General features: G+C 44.3%; 1 protein-coding gene across 3 annotated transcripts in view; it reads right to left on the bottom strand.

Annotated features, from left to right (window-relative positions):
- Positions 1-4,859: 4,859 nt before the first annotated feature.
- The window catches only part of tnrc18 (trinucleotide repeat containing 18), a 42,882-nt gene continuing 26,266 nt past the window's right edge, over positions 4,860-21,475 (bottom strand). For 2 of the 3 annotated variants that reach the window (XM_041063553.1, XM_041063552.1), the window contains 15 exons: positions 21,144-21,459; positions 20,380-20,592; positions 17,858-18,025; positions 16,809-17,278; positions 16,194-16,328; positions 15,439-15,586; positions 15,230-15,347; positions 14,615-14,690; positions 14,321-14,429; positions 13,888-14,004; positions 13,419-13,571; positions 10,494-12,277; positions 10,122-10,358; positions 9,830-9,904; positions 4,860-9,370 (listed from right to left, as the gene is read on the bottom strand). In XM_041063553.1, the coding sequence (XP_040919487.1) occupies positions 9,164-9,370; positions 9,830-9,904; positions 10,122-10,358; positions 10,494-12,277; positions 13,419-13,571; positions 13,888-14,004; positions 14,321-14,429; positions 14,615-14,690; positions 15,230-15,347; positions 15,439-15,586; positions 16,194-16,328; positions 16,809-17,278; positions 17,858-18,025; positions 20,380-20,592; positions 21,144-21,459 (4,326 nt within the window). In that variant the 3' untranslated portion in view covers positions 4,860-9,163. The remainder of the gene's footprint in view (positions 9,371-9,829; positions 9,905-10,121; positions 10,359-10,493; positions 12,278-13,418; positions 13,572-13,887; positions 14,005-14,320; positions 14,430-14,614; positions 14,691-15,229; positions 15,348-15,438; positions 15,587-16,193; positions 16,329-16,808; positions 17,279-17,857; positions 18,026-20,379; positions 20,593-21,143; positions 21,460-21,475) is intronic. The other variant, XM_041063551.1, reaches the window with a different exon arrangement.

Raw genomic sequence — 21,475 nt, 5'->3', positions numbered from 1 at the left:
CTATCAGTGCAGCCCTGGAGCTGCATTTTAAAGGTCAGCACACTGCATATGCTTTTCAAATGGCTTCTAATGTCTTGGTATAAGTCCTACAAGCAAATTCTGATAAACCTAAAAAAACAAACATGTGCCTCATAAACCCACTGCTTCCTTTCACAGATTGTTTATGAGATTAGTCTATCTGCCTGTCTCTTGGATAAACATCTGTTTTTGCAGGAAACTTGGACAAATGCCACCCTATTCCTTTTTTTGTGCCATAAATCAGCATCACTTTGTCCCATAAAATGCAAATTGCAGCACCGATCAGCTGGTGTGTTTGAATAAATATAAGCCATTTACTGATGTGAAAATGCTACATGTGATATTTTCACATCATTAAAAAGTGTTGTAGTTCTTCTTTAATTTCTCTGTGGTGTGAATCAAACCCAACTGAAGAGGGAAGTAGGAGAGATTTCTATGGGAAGATGTTGAACTGCCCAGCCACCTTCTTTCTAGTACTTCTTTTATTATAATTGTCTCCATCTTGTTATTACAAACATCTGAACACTGTTGCAGAAGTTCACATAAATGTGTTTGACTTGTGGTTTGCTTTGTTTTCACCTTTTGTCCAGTTCTTCCTGATCCAGCTCCATGTGGTTTACGTCTGGAGACTGTGCTGGTCTTCATCACGTCACAGATCAATATTAAATTGCTCCAGTGGAAATGATCATCCTCCAGAAGACCCAGTGTTGGCTCCGTCTTTGTCCATACCTTCCATGTCTCACTGCAGCATCAGCTTAATAGAGAAGGCCGCCAAAGGAAACAGGGAAAAGAGTGAGAACATAACCAAGGTGAAAGAGGTAGAAAAGGGCGAGAGAGAGAGCGAGAGAGGGGGGGGCGAGATGAAGAAAAATGGCTATAACATGAAGGGACGAGGAGAGAGAGGAGGGAGCAGTGATTGATAACATGGGAGAAAAGAGAAAATCAGAGAAGAAGGGATCGGCCAAAGGGATAGATGGAGACATCCTGATAAAAGACACAATGCACGGATACGTCTCATAAGTAGGATGGATAGAGAACGATAAAAACTGTGTGTCTCTGTATAACAAGATATAAAAATGAACAGAAAACTTACTGGGTAGTGAGTGTCGGCCCTCTCCTACAGGTGGCAGCCTTGATCTGCCTCATGTAATACCTTCATTTTACAACAACAACAACAACAACAACAACAACAAAAGACTTTTGCAAAAAGTTGAGGGAATATGAAGAGAAAACATTAACAGCACCACACAAGCAAAATGTCTTCTCAGTGATTTGTTAATAAGCACTTTGAAATGAAAGAGAATTTAGTTTCAGTTTCATACATTTAATTTCAGTGTGTTATTTTGTGGGATAACAAACTAAATTACTGAAATTTAAAAAAAAAAAAAAAAAACTTGGGAGAACAGTATATTTAGCTATTGGCAAGCTGTGGCTAAAGCTGGCTAGCTTTATCTGGGTTTACTCACCTTAGCTGTATAGTATAGTTGGATTTTTAGCTGTTTTGTTGTTCGACATAGCTTACTGTAGGAAAGAAAAACACAGTTCCAAACAAATCATTAAAAAATAAAAGACTTGATGAGATATAGTTCAGTGATTAAATGCATTGTAATGGTGAGAACCACACAACAAAAGAGACTTTAAAGAACCTCAGGAGGGTTTGACTTGTGGTTCTGTGGGTCTTCCTTCAGCCTGTGACAAACTCTGACACATTTGCTGCTTCCATGACACTAAAAATCCCAGTTTAGTTTTGGTGGTATCTGCAGAGCCTCCTGTCAGGCTGCATCTCATGACACCAACAGCCTCCAGTTATCATAAGGGTTAGGGCAGCCTGTATGTTGCCTGAGAGGCAAAACCCAGGGCAAAAAACTCTGGAATGGCACTTGCTGCTGCTCCTAACAAATGAGGGCAAACCAGATAAGTCTATTGACATTGTTCTCAACTGTTCCCTTCTCGGGCAGCTGGGCAGTCAGAGAAAAACTATTAGGGGGAATGTTAGAGACTAAATCATGTCCCCTTCATCCTCAGTGTAAAGTATGTCCTCGCTCCTTCTTTAGGAGGAGCTGGTAGTCTCGAGCTGGATTCAGCTGTCAAGTATTCAGTGGGCATCACCTTGTCTTCACAGCTACAATGGGATTTCATTCACACTGTCACTCCTGTCTAAATACCCACAACGGCAGCTGTGTGTGTGTGTGTGAGAGAGAGACAAGTAAACATGCCTGAAATACAAAGACTGTGATGTTTCATTCATTACGTTGTCAGCATGAATAATAGATAGCTAATTGATATGCAGTACATCACACACACACATGCATGCACAAACACGCACACACACACAGACACACACATCCATAAGGGATCACACTCTGAACTAATACTTGTTAGGCTCAGTTGTCATTTCACATTCAAATTTATCACAAGAGGCAAAAGTACAAGAGAAAGTGTGGGGAGAGAGAAAGAGATCAAAAGCCAGAGGAAACAAAGTACCACACAACTACACACAAACACACGCACACACATATACAAAAATTCAGAGGTGGGAATTAATAACAACTGTTCCCACCTCTGTAACTGAGAAACTTTTTCTCATTGTCACATCAGAAGTTTCATTTTATCAAGTGTTGAACTACTTTTAAAAAAACAATTAATTATATATGTATATAACATACATGAATATACTTGACAGATATGAAAGCAGTATAGATCTTTCTCTTCTCACTCTCTGCAAAAAAAGTAAATAAACATGTTTCCCAGAAAGTTTGACTCAAAAACATAAATTGTTCTTTTTACACTTAATAAACACAATAAAGAAGAGACCACATGTTAATTAGTGAGCTTTAGGCTTGCTGGTAGCTGGATTTTGTTGCCTTTCAGAAAATGTATGTACTAAAGTCTAAAGCCTAAACTAACACCTGGATTCCAGGGGACAAGTCTTCTCCAGGTGATGTCTCTGACAGCACTGGACATCCAGTTTGTGACCCCCTGATGTTAGTCTGCGCCAAGCCAGCAGGAAAGCACAGGTGGAAATACAAAGGTAAAGTAGTCTCAGAAGGGCAGAGCTGAGAACTAAAGAAAGACAGACAGAAAGACAGGGGGAAGGAGGAGATAGAGTTGGAATTACAAAAAAAAAAAACTTTTCTTTTTGACAAAACAGACTTGAAGGACAAACAGAGTTCTGAAAGTTAGTGAGCAGACTCCAGTCTGAATAACAAGCCTTCAAACTGTTTGTGCTCAGTGTGCGTTTGAACGCCCCCTCACTCAGATACCTGTCTCCTGGGAAACCGGTCTGTGCTCAACACACACACACACACACACGCACACGCACGCACGCACACGCACACGCACACACACACGCACACACACACGCACAGCAGCCTGGAAGAGCTGAGGAGTAAAGAAAGTAAGAGATGTGGGGGGATTCAACATTAATGAGTGCAAACACTCATACATACACAAGCGCATGCACATACACACACTCAGACACACACACACTTGCATCTTGGCTCCCTCTGCTCCCCGTGTTCCAACTGTAATGAAGGCTCAGCCAATAGAATGCCTCTGTGCACGTGATGTTAGCCAATCAGAACCCTGCATGCTTACACACCCACAAGAGGGTGTGTGGAGCACTGCTGAGGTAGGATGGAGAGTGTGTGTGTGTATGTGCCAGTGTGTGTTAAGATGTGTGGATACCTTTCTGTGCTGGTGTACTGTATCTCTGTGTGTGTGTGTCAGAGGAAGCTCCCAGCAGGTTCTGATGTTATGCTGATGTTGGTCCTTTGGGGGAAACAGAGAGGCGACCGAACCCCTGACTGCTGCTCTCACCATGAAACGAGAACACACACTCAGTTCATGTCAGCAGAGATTTAATTACACGTGGACACACAGGAATTCAGAAGACACACACACACACACACACACACACACACACACACACACACACACACACACACACACACACACACCCCCTTGCCAGCTTTCTGAGGGCAGAGTCATGGACGGTCAGCAGTGGAAAATGTGTCTCCCGCGGTCAGCTCTGCAGCTCAGCAGAGGAAGCTGAACTTTCCTCCATTTTATCACAACCAGCAGCTTCATTACTGGGCTGCCAAAATGGAGGCCTGATGGAGTCCACTGTTGATTAAAGGGGCAGCCCACACAAACTGAGGCACTAACAACAAAAAAAAGAAGCTCATTTTGGTGGGTGATCTTCCTCTTCTGGTGGCAGTGAAAGCTGCAGGACACAAGGTGATGAGAAAAACATTAACACAAAGGTGGATTTAGCTGAACATTTACTGTGAACTGTTCTGTTGAAGGAGTAGGCTGACATTTTGGGAAATACACTTATTCGGTTTCTTGCCTAAAACTGGATGAGAAGATTCATGCCACTCTTATGTCTGTGCTGTAAAAGTAAAGCTATAGAGCCAGCAGCCAGTTAGGTTAGCTTAGCATAAAGAAACAGATAGCCTGGCTGTCCGCAGTAACAAGATCCTCCTACCAGCAGTGCTAGGTCACAGCTTAACATATATCTTGTCTGTATATCTTAATTTGTAAAAAAAATAAACAAACAACAAAAACAAAGAGTATTTCTTGACTGGGAGCACTATCTTTCTATAGTCTCCACTCCTTTAGTGCACCCACTCCAAAAATAGTGTACTACATAACACTTCACACTTCGTTTTAAACAAAAGTAATATAACGTGTTAATGAATTAGTGTTGTAGACAGCTGTTGTCTTCTTCAGACAGAGCCAGGCTACCTGTTCCCAGTCTTTGTGCTAAGCTAAGCTACCCGGCAGCTGGCTGTAGCTTTATGTTAACAAAGAAATGTAAGAGCGGTATCAATCGCCTCCTGTAACTCTCTGCTGGAAAGCAAATAAGGATATTTCCCAAAATTACCAACTATTCCTTTAAGATATTTCTCAGACGATTCATCAAGATGTTGTGTTAGACAAATTAAAAATGAAACAAAGCAGTGTTCCTTCTTATTTCCAGCAAATTCATGACTGAAGTGAACAAAGGCCATCACAGAAAGGGATGAAAGGGACAAGAGAAGTATTTTAGCATTTTGAAAGGAACACAAATGTCATCAAAAGGAACTGATATCAGAAAAGAGAAGAAATTACAATGCTTTGTTTCCGTGCCAGAGACTCACAGAACACCCACAATACAGTTCCATCTGTTTATTGATTAACTATAAAATACTGAGTTACTAAAACAATTTAAAAGAAACACTGATAAACATGGTTGCTGTCTGTAAAAAAAAAAAAAAAAAAAAAAAAAAAAAAGAGAAAAAAATTTCCTTACACATACAGTATAGGCCGACAGAATATATCTGGTTTCAGATTTATCTCTAAAATGTATTCTTTTTGCATTTTTACAAGATTTATGTGTACAAAGTATATTCTGATAGCTTTTTCTCCCCTCGACAGTGAAGGATCATTTACAAAACTTAGATGATTTTTTCTATTTATTTTCAAAATAATCTTTTTTCTGTAACAGGACGATAACGATACTGAAGGAACAGCAGACGAAGAACCAGCCTCCAGTCCACCTCTCTCTCTCTCTCTTTTTCTCTCTCCCATTCTCTCTTTTGCCCTCTCTCCCATTCCTCTCGCTCTCTCTCTCTTTCGCTCTCTCTTTCTAGCAGCTAGCTCCCAGTGCCTGTCAGCAGTATTGCCTGAGAGGCGTGGACGATTGTTCAGAGAGGGGAAGCAAGGGGGAAAAAAGACAGAAACATGCAAAAAAAACCCAAAAAAAAAAACGGAGATCAGAAAAATAAATCAGAGAAGAAAAACAAAAAAATTAAAGACCAAAAGTAACAAACATAAATGGTGATAGAAAGAACATATATAAAGTCAGGTTCTTAAACATATGACACCAAAAAAATGAAGAAAATGAAGGCGAAGTGGGGAAGTGTGTGTGTTTGTGTTGGACCCTGTTTGAAGGCCTAAGGCTGGGCTTTGGATGGAGATAGGGGGCAAATAGAGATTGGAAGGCAATAACACACACCTTAAAGGGTAACAAAGGTGTGTAAGTGTGTGTAAGTGGGTAATTCAAGGGGATAAGAGTGTGATGTCTTATCAGTCTCTCTCTCTCTCTCACACACACACACACACACACAGAAAAAAAAGTGCTTTAGCAGCTCCAGGGGTAAACAAAGATTCATAACTGGGCACTTTAACTTGTTCACTCTGAAAACACAGGTATAACCTGTCTATCCATTACGCTCCCACGGCCAAGGCACCAACCAGAGATCCATTTTGTCCGACTGTCACTCAAAACTTTTGAACTTTTGTGTGCAGAAATTTGAGTTTCAGGTCATGATCTTCTGTCTGGGCTCAGCCCAAAAGGAGTCGACATCAGAGCAGCAGCTGGAGGAGCAGCTGGGGCTTTAGCAGATAAGAATTTCTGGCATCAATCAATCGAGTAATCTAAAAAAAAACAGCACATAGAGTCACTCTGTACCTGTTAAACCACGTTCACTTCTAATAGACTAGCAGCAAATTACCAACCTTATCTTTACTGGGTGGCTATCATGTCTGGATTTCATATATATATATGTGTGTGTACTGAAATGCTGCTATACTGGCGGACGTCTTTTGTCGCTTTTCCGGAAAATGTCACATTAACGACAATAACATCTTGGCTCGCTCTCCAGACGTCACGCAGCCATCTCAGCGTGAGTAAAAACAAGATATAGCCTATAAAAATAACAGACACATCCAGACAAAACCAAAAGATCTTAAGAGAGTAGAAAATATTAAACCTATTGAATATCAACAAGACAATCGTCAGTCTCCACAGCAAAGCAGAGAGAGGGCAACGTGGTAAGAAACATACATGAAAATCAACACGGTAATCGCAGATATATACGGTATATACAGTACACTATATACTGTATATAGATACTGATATATCTGATACACACTCTATACACAATAGTGTAACTAAGTGGGTTAAGAGCTCAGGAACGGAGGGTCGTTTAAACTATAAATCACAAAGAAGGTAAAGGTGTTTCCCGTCAGCAGACTGGAGAAAATACCAATCTGATTTCTCCCCAGCACCTAAAGGAGCCAAGGATAATGGCGGGAGTAGGGTGGCGGGACCTAAGAGAGATTTGGCGAATCATCATTATAAGGCCTGGGAGAGTAAGGCCACCCAACCGCTCACAACCCTGAGCACGACATTCAACAGTCTCACCCTAAAAAACGGTTAAACTAGGCAAGTAGAAAAAATTCATAAGCAGCTAAGAGAGCCGAAAAGAACAACGTGTAAAAGGGATGTGGTCGCGTGTGTCTGTTTGTCTGTGAATAAGGTCGAAGGGGCATTGCTGGCATGCAGAGGAGAGGCAGCGAGAGCGGCGGCGGGGGGGGGGTTAGCAAATACTCCAGGAAGACATACATAACTCCCCAGTCACAGAGTCTCCTCTGCAGCGGAGCTCATTCAAAGTGCACTCATGTCAAATATGATTGCTCGGAGGGCAAAATGTGATCATAAGAAGGAAAGATGGACATCCATAAAACAGCAGAAGCAAAAGAAATAAAAAATACATCTAACACAGGACATTTAGAGGTTGCAAACGCTGCAGCCAAACTGACTGAACAAAGCTAAAACTGTGGAAGATGAGTGGTGTTAAAAATTGAATTATGTTGATCTAATCAGTGCTGGCAGCTTTATACTGTATATCAGTGCCATGACCTTGATGCATCTTGTACCGGCTGCAGTGTTTACAACCCTGAAAAAACACCTTAAAAAAAGGAAAAATCCACCTGCTGGGACTCCTGCACTGTTAATATATCAGCTTGTCTTGTTCAGTGCATTTATGGAGTTACTTTTTAAGTCAAGTGTTGTAGTTTACTTGGTTAAAATATTTTTTCTTATTAAAAAAAAGGGGGTGTCCCATGTTTCCCAAAATACTTTTCAATACCCCCATACAGGCCGAAAGGCACCACATCTTGTGGCTGTGGAGAAACTGGTGCCTCCTCTAGGAACAGTTTCTCCCTGTGTTGTTGTTCAACCTCAGTGCAAAATAGGCAAAACAACAAAATACAAGAAACATCAACAGCAGCTGATTTTGTTTCATAGTGTTTAAAGTGTTTCTGGGTGGATTTTTCCTTTAAGATAAGGAACTCAAAGACGAAAAAGGGAAGTGCTTTTAATAGCACAAGATTCCTTCCTCTCTCTTTAGCTTGAGTCTCTGAGGGAGTCAGAAGTTTTAGTAGCACAGAGGCAGTTTTCCTGCCCGAGTTAGGATTGTCAAAGGGAATCTGAAGGGGTTAAATTAAAGGAGGATAGATTTTAAGTGTTGTTTTTTTTTAAGTGCTCTCTGTTGGATAGCAATGGAGGGAGTCTCTACCTCTCTCTTTCTGTGCATCTCATTCTCATTTTGCGTCTGTCTGTCGCTCCTGCAGTTCTGTAGATACATTTATATGACTGTAACATGACTGTAACATCACCACGGCAACATCATAATCACAACGTCACACCACCGGCGTGTGTGCGCGTCTGTCTGTCCGTCCTGCCAGGGCGGGGGAGGACAGATGGACAGAAACGGGTCTCTCTCCTGTATCATCATTCACAGTTCATTAAAGCTTCTCAACTGTTTACCTCTTTAGAAAAAACTACTCTGACATAAATCTATTACATGAAAAATAAAACACTCATATTTTCCTCTATATAACTGTGTGTGTGTCTGTGTGTCTTACATGGGGGTGAGTATTTACACGTGTCTGTGCGTGTGAGTGTAAATTATGTGTCTGTGTTTATGCAGGCTATATTTACATGTAAAAGGAGACTGAAGTACTCGTGTGTGTTCTCAAACTTTCCCATGAACACAACAAGAAAAACAGTATGTGTTAAAGGAGTCTGTGTGTGCAAATGTTTCAGGAGACTTGTTCCTTGTAATACTGTCTGTAGTGTCTCCTGCCTCTGTAGTAGTAGTAGCTGTTCGCGACAGTCTCTCTGAAGTGTATCATGGTATAAGAGCGGTTGAGTCCATCGAGTCACCGCTGCAAAAAGATCCATCATGAATGAAGATCAGTGATTAGACTTGGAAAGACCATTGGTCGGGTTCGACACCCAGTGAGGTCCAACGTCGGTAAGTCGGATCACAATTTGGTTTCAGCGACTCACAAGCGCGTTTGTGGTTTCGTTTTAGCAGATGACTGGCACTCCGTCGGTGTTGAAGATCATGCCAGTGGTGGGTTCGTAGGTGCCGGCCAGGTAGTAGAGGTCTTCGCTGTCGGCGTAGCGGCGCGTGTGGGTCATTTGCTCATACTCTTCCACACTTACCACCAGGCACTTGTGGCTAACCGTCTGCACGTCGTTCTCGTCGCTGTGAGACGACTGGTACAGGGCGCGCTGCGACAGAGACACAGACGCTTTTATTCTAAAACTGCTGTATGTTGGGTTTTGTGGATGGCAACACTTCTTTTCTACCCAACTGGACAATTAACTGCATTCACCTGTTGTCTGTGGAGCTCAACAAGATTAGGTTATGAGACGAGTCAGAAATATAATACACAGTACAGTAATACATTTAGTTAAATAAAGTGTAAAAAAACAGAAAACAAAAAAAACAAATATAAAACTATAAATTTTTCCTTTAATCTCTAGTCAGTTGATATAAGTTAAACTAACTAGCTTTTTGCTAGTTAGTTTAACTGGTAAATTAATGCTAGCTATCACCCTTAGCACCAGTCTTTTCAGCTGGCTACCTAGCTGCAGCTAATTTAGCCCTAAAATTACAGCAGCCAGTGACAGAAATGTTAATGATTCACATTTGAAAACCACCGGTAAAATAATAAATTTTCCTCTCACTTCCATGAAGTCTTTCCTCTGGATAGAAGAGTGCAGAGCTCCTGGTAAAGACTGACCGCAAATCTGATCCCAGTTCTGAGAGGAAACAAGTCTTACATTTATTAAAAAGCTCCAAACTAATCAAATACAAACATATTCAGTCTGGTAAGTGTTTCTATTCTGAATCAGGCATCAGGCAAGTGTCATGATTCACTCTATTCATTATTATTTTTTAATGATGCAGTATCACTGTAATTTCAATGAGTAATGAAAAAATACATATAATTGCAGGAGGTTATAGAGACTCTTCTACCTTCTTGTCAGTGAGTTTCTTGCCGGGGTTTGTCTCCTCTGGATGATAGAACCAGTTGACCCTGACAACCATGTTGCTGCCCCAGGACTCCCACATGCTCTGGATGCGTCCAATGAAGGGCAGGTTGGGCCGGCCAGCAGACAGGAACACGGCACAGTCACCGATGCGGATCATCTCTCTGCCGCGAACAATGGCCTTATAGAAGAGCTTCTTAGCCTTGCCCTTCATACCACGTCTCTGGAGGTGGTCATAAGAGGACAAATCAGTCACGGAGTGAAAGGAACTGCATGTGGGCGAGTACAGACGATGTTTTTTTTTTTTTTAAAATGACAACCATGAATTTTTCTAATTATGTGTGATTTCTCTCCTCACCTGAGTGGGTTTCCCAAACCACTTCCAGAGCTGTCTGGCTGGAAGAAAAGCAGAAATTTTGGGCCTGTTCTCCACACTGGGAAGCCTCTGGCGTTTAGCCAGCTCCTTGGTGGTCGGGAGGTGGACTCCCTCTCTCCGCTTTGGTCTCCCCACTTTTCCTTCTCCTCCACTGGGCTTCGGTTTCGGGGGACGACCCCTCTGCCCAGAGCCCTTCCCGGTGGCTGGCTTACCAGGTTTAGTGGGAGCAGGAGCAGCAGGAGTCGGAGAAGTTGACGGGGAAGGACGTTGCGAGGGAGGAGAGAGTTCATCCTCCTCCGTTTTTACCTCAGTTTTTACCTCCTTCTTCACCTCCTCTTCCTCTTCTTCTTTAGTCTCTTCTTTCAATTTGTCCTGCACTGGAGGCGAAGAGACGGGGCCTGGTGGAGGCGTAGGGGTCCTCTCTTCATCTGAGCTGCAGGAGGAGTCGTCGGTGGAGGAAGAGGACGACGAGGACGAAGATGATGAAGAAGATGAGGAGGAACCAGAACAGGATGAAGAGGAGGAAGAGCAGCTTGAGGTGCATTTCTTCTTTTTCTTCATTTTCCCTTTGTCGCCTTCTTCTTCTGACTCCGAGCTGCTGCTACTCTGAGATTCCTCTTTCATCTTTCTCTCCTCTCTTTTCTCTACCTCCTTTCTCTCTTCTTTTTTAACTTTCTCCTCTCTGGTGTCCATCTCCTGTCCTCTACCACCACTTCCACGACTGTCTGTCTTCTCCTTAGCCAGCATTGGTGCTTTGGAGGTGGAGTCCTTCTCTGGCAGGCCAGTGTCTCTATCTGGAGCTCTCAGCTTAGCTTTCAGCAGCTTTTGATTGGACGAGGCTGCAGTGATGGGAGTGTGATCTCGTCTGACGCCCCGACCCTCTAGCAACATCAGAGCCTTGGTCTTCTTGGTCTTGGGCGAGGTGACACCTTCGTGGTCCAGCTTCACGAGGGGCTCTGCAGACAGGGGCTTCCGTCTCACCGCCGAGCCCCCGTCACTTTGCCCAGGACTGGGCTTGGGCCTGGAGATGGGGCTGGGTCTGGAGCTGGAGGACAGCTGCTCGGATGGCATCTTTAATTTGGGTCTGGGGGCAGATGATGATGATGATGATGATGACAATGAGGATGATGAAGGTCTGGGAGTCAGAGAAGAGCCTGGCTTGCCTGTTGAAAGCCTGGAGATAGGGCTGGGTATGAGTCCAGAGCTGAGGCTGGGTCTGGAGCAGCTGTGGTGGTCTGAGGAGGGTTTAAGCTTGGGTGTGGAGGCTGAGGTGGGCCTCGGTGTGGATGAAGAACTGGGCTTGGTTGTGGTGGATGTTGCCATGGGTCTGGACAGGGGTCTGTTGGTGGTGGGACTGACACTGCTGGCGTTCTCTCTTTCTCTGCGCTGGTTGTTGTACGAGCTGAGGTTGGGCTCGCTGTACAGATCCACAGTCAGGACTTTCCCGTAGGTGGAGGGGTAGAGGGAGGGAGGGAGAGTGCGGGCTGGTTTAGAAGCAGGAGGCTGGGCCGAGCTGCTCTTCCTGGGCACCGGGCTGGAAAGAGTAGGGCTACTTGTGGGGGACGTGGTGGAGCTTTTGCGGCCTGGTTTTGCTTGGGTTCCCATTGTTGGCCGGGACGCAGGGCGGGGCTTCTCCTGACCTGTCTTCTGGACAGAGGAGGTCCTGTCCTGGGCAGGTTTAGCAGGAGCCTGAGGTCTCTCTGCAGGCTGGGTGGAGGAAGGCAGAGGATCAGTTTTCTCCCGGCTATCTGGGTTTGCAGAGGACTCTGAGGGGGAAGGAAAAAAGAAAAACAAGGAAAAGTTTAACACCTCTATTTTTTGGCCAGACTACACTGCAAATGGTTTTACACTGGATATGCTGATGTTTTCATTGTGTGGCCTCCTGATTTTTGTGGTCTGCGGCCTCACATGCTGAGGATGGTAGACAAATCAGCAAGGAAACAATTCAGGAATGAAAACATTGCATTTAAGAACTGCTTACCCAGTCGAAACAAGGCCAGCGTCAGCAAATCAGACATGCAACATGCCATGCATTACAGCCAGGGTAACAGACTCTGAGCTTTACTGAACAACAAAGCAAATTTATTTTACTGATACCAGACATGACAGTCATGGTCAAATATGAAATGTCTGATGAAAGATGTTTCTGAGCTTTGAGCTATTTTTGCTGATTCGGCTGTTTTAAAAAGACCCATCAGTGGTATATGACAGTGGTATTTTTGAGCTAAGCTCTTTAATGGTCTCTGTGATAGATATGTTAAAGCAAGGACGGCAACAAGCCACATGGAACTCATTTCTCTTATTATTCCGAATAATCAGCGCGAATGAAGCAAATGTCTAATTGCCTTGAATGGACAAGTAAAGCACTCAGCAGAGAAACACACTCCGCTTCCATGATGAGCACTGAGCCAAATAATGTGAAATCCATCTCTTTTTTTATGACACTTCTGGCTCCAGTATGTGCGGAGGTGTCCTTTACTGGTCCCATGGAATTACTTAAAGAAGAAAAAAAGGCAAATAAAGGCGAAAGTGATGGCAGTACTTAATGCACGTTGGATTAGTTTTACTTTAAGCACCCCCTCCAATATTTTTACCTCCTGTGGGAAACATTACCATTTCTTTCTTTAATAATTCTTACAGATTTGACAATTTAGATCAGTCATTTAGGTGAAACTTGCTGTCTCCACCTCCTATTTCACTGATACATTACAAAGTAGAATTAGACTCTGAAGATATTATCTATTAGTGGGATAAGCAGCAGGTTGGTGGGTTATTAAAGTCTATTAGTACTGATGATGCTAAACTCAAGCTTCCAGACCCAGTGAACCAACAAAAGGACAACACACACTTGACAAAGACTTTTATTAATCCATCTATCAATCCCTGGAAGACAGCTTGATGGCTCACCTGGTTTGGGTTTGGGTTTGCGACCAGGTTTTCCTTTGACCTTTGGGGTGGTCTCCTCTGGCTTTGTTCCTGCCTCTTTGCCCTCTTTGCTGCACTTGCGCACTCTCCTCCTGGAGCAGCTGGCCACGAGCAGCGCAGGGGACGGCTCAGCGCCTGGACAGAAGCAGAGAGCCAGCGGGCTTTACGGTTTATCTCGAGAATTAAACCTACATACTTAGAGACACTGCTATTCTATTTTCTAAAAAGGAAAACAAAAACCAATAAATTCAAGACGTTCTCTGTTACCGGTCTGTCTTTTGACTGTTTTAGTATGTCTTTTTGACTGTGCACTCCGCAGTGCTCATTTCCTCATAAAGCCTCAAGATCTTGGAAGCACCTTGCTTTCAAAAAGTAAAATATTTTTTACCAGCTTCTATTGGGCAGAAATCAACTAAACGGTGAAAAGAAAACAAGGTGTGTGTGCGCTCACAGTGGATCTTGTAGTCTGGCGGCAGCAGTCTGATGTGGGAGAGGGGGATGCGGCCTGTGTCGCCATCGTCGAACTCCACCGTGATGAAATCATCATTCTCGTCAATATCTGAACTTCCTGTTTTATGCAAAATTAAGAGTCAGCAGTGAACATTTCATTTTGACATACAGGATCATTGCAGGAGAGCTCACTGAATTTAGAGTGTTCAATAAGAACAGAACCCAGAGCAGTTATGTTCCCATTACCGTCTGACTCTTCAAAATAATAGACTGTGCTGCAATATAGACTGAAGGAGCTGCTCTATTAAGATCTTTTACATTTGTTTGTGCTGCCAGCTACAATTAACTTATCCATGTAAGTGGATTATAAATCACATTTTGCAAGTGCTCTGTGTGTGTGTGTATTTGATGATGTTGATGTGATGTTGTTGTACCATTGACTACAGTGCCAGGGTAAAGGCAGCGGTACTGCTGGCTCCAGTAGGCAGCGATGCGGGTGCCCTCTGGGAGATAGCGCACAGATGGAGGCTTCACATCGATGATCTGCACGCACAGAATGAAGAACCCGTAAATGTCAACACAACACGGAATCAACCTCTCGCACATGCACGCATTATTTCACATGACTTTTCTAACTGCTCAAAGAGGCTCATGTATCACCAGAAAGAAAGAATGATGTGGAACCGTTAGAAGAAGGTCCATATGTGAGAGCATTGCAGTTCACTCACAGCTTCCTGCAGCAGTTGTTCCAGACAGTAGATGTGTGGTCGGTTCCCTCTCTCCCCCTCCACTACCACGCTGTATCTGCAGGGAGGAATCACCAGAGGAGGGTGAGGGCCAGAAGTTTGGGGTCAGTAGTGTGCAAGTAGTGTGCAAGGCCTAACGCTTTTTACAACACTGCCAGTAAACTGTCTCTTTGCTAGATACAGCAGTGAGTCCTTATCTTGGTTCTGACTCCTTTGAAGTGTAGCAGGCTGGGGAATGTGTTGAAACACCTAGATTTAACTTTATATTTTGTGTACTGATGTGAGATTGTATCAATCTTCTCATGTAACTTTTGGCAAAATGTCAAACTATCATTAAGAGAGAATATAGAGGGCCTCCCTGCAAGTGAAAATTTAACAGAGTTTTGTAACAGATCACTGTGGTGTGTGTCTGCAGATGTGCCGCTGTATCAGGAACTGCTCAAATTGAGGACACAGAACTTTGGAGGGAAAAAAAAACTAGAGCACGCTGACTGATTTGTAGCTTTTAATAGTGCAAACAGATGCGTGTGTTTCCTCTGTTAAAGGCTGTAAATCAATCACGGTGCTCCGTTTACAGATCTGCTCATGCGCACTCACATGTCAGGGGAGTGTACAGTGTTCACATGTCCGGCGTACAGTAGTTGGTCGTCCATCGGGATCAAAACTCTGAGTCCGTCCACCAGAGAATCCTTGTCCAACACACACTGCACTGGAGCTGAACACAACAACACAGGCAATTAAAATGCACATCATTATTTGGTGTATGTGTGTGTAAGCGCTACTAGACAGTATCTGCGTGTACTGACCAGGTGTGGAGGACCTCGCCACGCTGTTGCTGGACACGCTGCGTGGTGGGAGGAGTTCGTCTTCGCTGAAGCTGCTGTCCTGGTTGGGCTCAAAGTCTTCGTCCGCCGCCATGCTCTCCATCAGCCGGCTCACCGCTCCCCTGGAAGGCTGCAACACCACAAACAAGGGCTTTAATTTCACTCAACTAAGTATCTAAATATCTGCTGTCTGAAATGTATTCGTTTATATTCAAAATGCAAAAATGGTCCGTACGCGAAAACCTGTTTTTGCAAGGTGATGCTGCTACTTAAAGGTTCATTTGTGGCAGCCCACCAAACTACCTGGCTCACACACCACATATTAACTTAACTAAGGGAAACAGTGACATATTACAACACTTATGCTGTTGCATTACACACAGGCTTTTTCTGCTGTTTCACCAACACAAAGAGTTGTGCACACACTCTAGCTGCCTTTAGTGTTTCCAAAACAAACTTGAGTTCTGGCTGGTGGCAGATGGAGAGCAATGCAACACTTTGGCAGAAATCGCCCGATACAAGAGGTTTACTCTTTTCTCTAACAAGAAAACAAAAGTGTTAATTACAAAACACGGAGTCGTTTAATTTCTCTCGACTTGTTTACACGGCAAGCTAGAAAGTAAAGTACGTGTGTACATTTAGGTGTAACAACTAAACTGTTCCTGGGTTTTGTCCTTGCCAAGATAATTAAGTTCCCATCCAAAATGACTTTGCGGCTGATCCACTATCCCACTGACCTCTCTGGCCTTGGTCTTGGCTTTTGGTTGGCTCTTGCGTGCCGGGCTGAGGCTCAGAGGCACAGGGCCGTCTGTGATTGGACTGCACAGGGTGGACGGGCTCACAGGCAGAGGAGAGTCCTTCAGCTTCTTTTTCTGGTTTTCAAAAGTCACAGGACAGAGTTAAAACATGCAAATGAATGAATGACGGAACAAAGGCTTTACTGGACAGATTAGCATCCTTGTGCGTATGCACACGCTCGCATGCACGCACACACGCACACACACACTGAGGGTGGGATGTTGCCAGGCTGCCTGCAGTTGTCCTTTCTTGTCCGCAACACGACACAGACAGCAGGGGAGCGCTGCAATGACTGAAGTACTGGGAAACCCTGCTGGTACTCAGACACACACACTTAAACACTCTCTGTCTCTCTCACACACACACACACAGGTGTCAAGGGAGACAATAGGATGTGAGGCAACCAGAGTTTGAAGGAGCAGCACAGGAGTGAAGCAGTAACAGAAAGGACAAGGAAGATGAGCTAAGAGAAAAGGCAAAGAAAGGCCTATGTGTCTTTGCACTTCAGGCTCATCTCAGTTGGTGAACAAGAACCCGATGAATTATTGACGTACTTTCACCACATCTTTCCCTTCTCTGCTGGGCGGAGTGGGTTTAGGTCTGGAGGCAGGCTTCGGGGTGAGAGGTGGGGCCGAGCTGGAAGAAGAGGAGGAGCTCTGACTGGTGGAACCAGGGGTTGGCACAGACATCTGACTGGCTGAGGTGGTGGCATCGTGCAGAAAAATCCTCTCGCTGCGTCGTCGGTTCCAGCCCTCATCCTCGCTGAAGCCTCCGAGCCCAGAGCCAACGGCGAGGTCAAAGCTAAACCTCCGGGGTGACCGAGGCGAGGGGCGCGGTTTGGGCAGAGGCTTGCGTTTGACTGGCAGCGCTTCTTCTCGCTTGGTGGGGCTGGTCTGGTCAGTGCGGCGGGTTGCTGGGGGCAACAGGGGGAGCTCTGGGGCGGAGCGTTTGCCGTGCAGCAGAGAGGGGAACTTCCTCAAGCGCAAGTCTGAGCCAGAGTCTGACCACTCGCATTCTGAAGAACCTGACGGAGGAAGGAAGAGGGTCACATGATGTAAAAAGTCTTCATCTCTCTCTCAAACACACAGAGAAATTCTTCAGATAAAAGCCAGCTCTTCCCATAAACATACAGCCAGTAATAAACTAAGGTGTTAGATTTTCTGAAATCAATAACACTGTGAATAGGACTATTGATCAATTTGAAACTAATACATAATTCAACACTGAATCATTACACACACCCTGATGTGACAATTACAAATGAATGAATATTTAACCATGAATCAATAACATAATCCTGAACAAATGCTCACACGGTGAACCTGCTCAACCACAAAAAAATACAATTATGGTGTGGAACGCTGTCCAGGGAACGGGTGAAATTAGTAAAAAGAGGAGAGTTTGCACAGAGGACAGGCTCGTCTGCATTTTCTTTCCACACAAAAAGGAGAAGAAGATCACTCTGTTTCTCTAAACTTTGCTTTTTCTTTCTACTTTCCACAAAAAGGCAATCCATACCCCCATTTCATTATTGTTTTTTTTGCACAAACTCTGGCTTGATGCTCAGTCACAAACGACTCATTTATGTCTGCTGTGCTTTTACCCAGAGTGCTCTGCCTGCTGCGGTGTTTGCCGTCATGGAGGAGGCTCAAAGGGGCCGAGCTGACGGGGAGCGCGCTTGCCGCAAACCTGGCCAGCAGACCCAGCCCGCTCTCCTCACAGCCGCCATCGTCTGAGTCAGACTCTTCCTCGTCATCGTCCTCTGAGGTTTCTGTTTTCAAAAAGAAAAAAAAGAATTTCAGCTCAGAGACGAATGCGGTAGCAGCACGGACCTGGGCCAAAGGTCAAATCACTTCCTATTGTTTCTACTGACTGTGGACACAAAAAGCGCACCGCTGAGCAGATGAACTAACAAAAGAAAAACAATCAAGATACACTTTTTCTTAGACAAAGACTGAGTTGAGCCCTGTGTAAAAGGATACAGCAGGCTGGGTCATACAGTAACACAATTATGGTCTACACAAACACCGAGAAGCACACGCACAAAAATCACACGTTTCACAGTGGAGAGAGAGAGAGAAGATAGACTGTCCAAACCACTGCAGCCTGCCTTCACACTGTTCTGCTGTGTAAGCAAGAAACAGCAGGAAAAATTGCAATTTACCACATGTATGTGAGCCACACACAGACTCACAGCTGCTCAGACCATGTGAGCTGAAACTGTGATTCAGAGATCGTTTCTTGTTTAAAAAAAAAAAACAAAAAAACAAAAAAAACTTCAGAGTGTGATAGATGAAAAACTGAGCTTCTTCCTCTAAGTTTCACCGGCCAGCAGAGCACACAAAAAGCAACACACACACATATATATACACACTATAGCATTCTGGTTAGCTGTGCATTGCTAGAAGTTAGAAGTTAGGTCCATGGCAACAGATGGACAGGAGGAGAGTCTCCTCAAGGGTTAGAGTGTTAACAATGAGGCCAGATGCACAGTACAACATAACTTCTGATTTCTTTTTTTTTCTTTTTTTTTTTAAGTTATTCAAACTTGATTTAGGAGCCAAATCTGGTGCACAGGTTGTACTGTAGATCCACTGAGTGTTAACAGCAGGCAGACGAAACAACAAGCAGGCACTGAGAGGACAGCCCTGTGAGGCCCCTTGGTATAATCTTCATATGAAGTTTGAGTAACCATGGTTACTCTTCTTTTAAGCCTTTACAAGCCATCAGGAGACGTGAAGTTGGTTAAGTGGGTGTAACCATGGCTCTCATTAAAGAGCTTTAATTTGTGAGAACAATTAAAAATAAATAAAAACCATAGAAATGAGTAAGGCAAAAGTTAATGTTTTGTATATGTAGTTCAATTTCAGCATAGTCCATGTTAGCGGTCAATAAAAAAAATAGAGGGAGGGGCACTTCCTACTTACAGAGCAGGTGACAGGGGTGTGGCCTCAGGCAGGGCGGGGCAGCGCGGTGGCGAGAGCGCAGCCTAGCCGTAGCGCAGCCTGGCCTTAGCAAAGTCTAGCTTAAGCAAAGCTTTAGCCACAGCGTAGACTAGCCGCAGCGAGGTAGCGTAGGCTCAAGGCTGCGCTAGTCCTTGCCAAGCTTCTGTAATGTCGCAGCGGCAGCAGCACAAGCACATGGAACAAGCTGAGAGACACTCAAAGCATCATGGGTAGGACGAAGGGAGAAGGGGGGAGGGGGGTGGAGTCAGAGGTGAGGAGGAAAAGGTGAGAGGACAGAGCAAGGTGTCTGAGAGAGCAACGTAAAGGGAAAAGGGTTATTTGAAGGTTTAGTAGACACAGGAGGAGCTCTATTGTCCAAATATCCCCAACATCTAATACAATCAGTCTCAGTCTGCATTTACTTCCCTCCCACAACATCAAACACCAGGCCACATCATCAATGAACATTTAGTCTGATGTAAACGTAGCAAAGCATTGGAAAAACCAGAAAACGAGCCAACTATCATTAAATTTCCCTTTGATTTATGACCATTTATGCTGACCAGGAAAAATCTTCCAATCAGATTCAGCTCTCTGTGCTCTAAATCAATCCTCTACATTTATTGCTAACATGGTTTTCCAGGCGTAAACCCTAAGCTGAACACTGTTTTCCAAACCTATTCCAGGAAAACTTAAGGGATATTTGACGAACAGAGCACTAAAGGATGTGTGAGGTGCAGTGGCAGCTGGACAGACTGACAAGAGACAGACAGACAGATGAAGCAGACACAAGGACCACAGCGCTTCGCTTTCTGTACCAATCAAATCAACACCTTTAATAAAGCTTATAGGTACCAAACTGCAATACAACAAAATCTCACAATTCACACAGTTTTTCCAAATGTACAAATGCTACAAAAACGGTTTGCAATCCAGGCAATTAAAAACACCATAGAAATAGGTAAACTCTTTTTTTTTTCTTTTCTTTTTTTAAAAAAAGGCAACTTTGCAGAGAAGCCAGCAGCAAGAGAGGTAGGGATCGTCGAGCTAAAGCGCAGTAGGAAAACAGCGGCCTTAGCGAAAAGCAAACAAAAAACATGAGCTATGACGAGGCTCAGAGACACAGTATTGGCTGACTCAAGAGTGAGGGAGCGAGGAGCTGTAAGATTTGGTCAGTAACCTTGGTCGAAGGAGTCGTCAGAGGAGCTGAGGCCCGCTTCCTCCAGCAGCAGGGATAAGTGCTTGTGTTTCTTCTTCTGAGACTTCTGACTGGACAGCAGGGATGTCGGCGATGACGCAGACCGCCTCTTCCTGGTTAGGTTGCCATGGGAACGTGTCCCTGAGAGAGGGGGCCAGCCCCCTCGAGCAGAAATGTGCTCCTCTGAATCAGAGTCTGGTGCAGAGAAAGTGTGGTTAATGATTCATGAGGTCACAGGGATGAAAACAAGGAGACAAAGATGATTTCCGCTTGACCTCAACATCCGAGAGATTCTGCAAATTAAACCTGAATGAATGTTTTCTCAACTACCGACTGAACTCAGCATGATCACATGACCTGATGGGTTTGAGGCCGTTAAACAACCGACCGGAGGTAAGTTTTCTACCACTGCCATGCAATGGTTGTACAATGTCACCATGTCCATCCAAAGCAGGTGTCAAGAAGAAGGGGCACATCGGAAAGGATCGAAATGAAAAACAAGTCTTTTACTCTAAAAGTCATCCTCAGGTACTAGTTCCATGGAAAATTAAATAATTAATTAATAAAATAATAGTTTAATGATTAAACAGCTGCACAGAAATATAGAATATTCCCAGTTTTATCACTTTGAATGTAAATGGTACGAATCACCTGGATTATACAAACTAAAAGCAGACAAGCTCTGCTGTCTGTAACTCTGGATGCATATAAAACATTACTTGGACTGTTTGTCCTCAGGTACTCACTGTTGGAGCAGCTGCTGAGCTCTGATCTCACAGGAGAGAACAAAGCAGTCTTCTTCTGACCTTTCACCTTCTGGACGGTCTCTGAAGTGGAAGCCTTGGCGGCCATCTTGTGTTTCCCTCCTTTGACAGGGGAATGGACGGCCCGGTCCTTCATCCGGCTGTCAGCGGACTTGCCCTTCGACTTGTCTAACTTTGTGCCGGAGGTGAGTTTGCGGGATGCGCTGAGTGAGCTGAGCTGCGAAAGTGAAAGAGCTCTGTCGAGGTCTGACGCCAGCTGCTCCTGCTCACACACATGGCCGCGCTTCGCCTTCAACACCTGAGAACAACACAAA

This window comes from Toxotes jaculatrix, chromosome 18 (genome assembly GCF_017976425.1).
Source record: "Toxotes jaculatrix isolate fToxJac2 chromosome 18, fToxJac2.pri, whole genome shotgun sequence".
Classification (NCBI taxonomy): domain Eukaryota; kingdom Metazoa; phylum Chordata; class Actinopteri; family Toxotidae; genus Toxotes; species Toxotes jaculatrix.
This window is presented reverse-complemented; position numbering and strand designations above follow the sequence as displayed.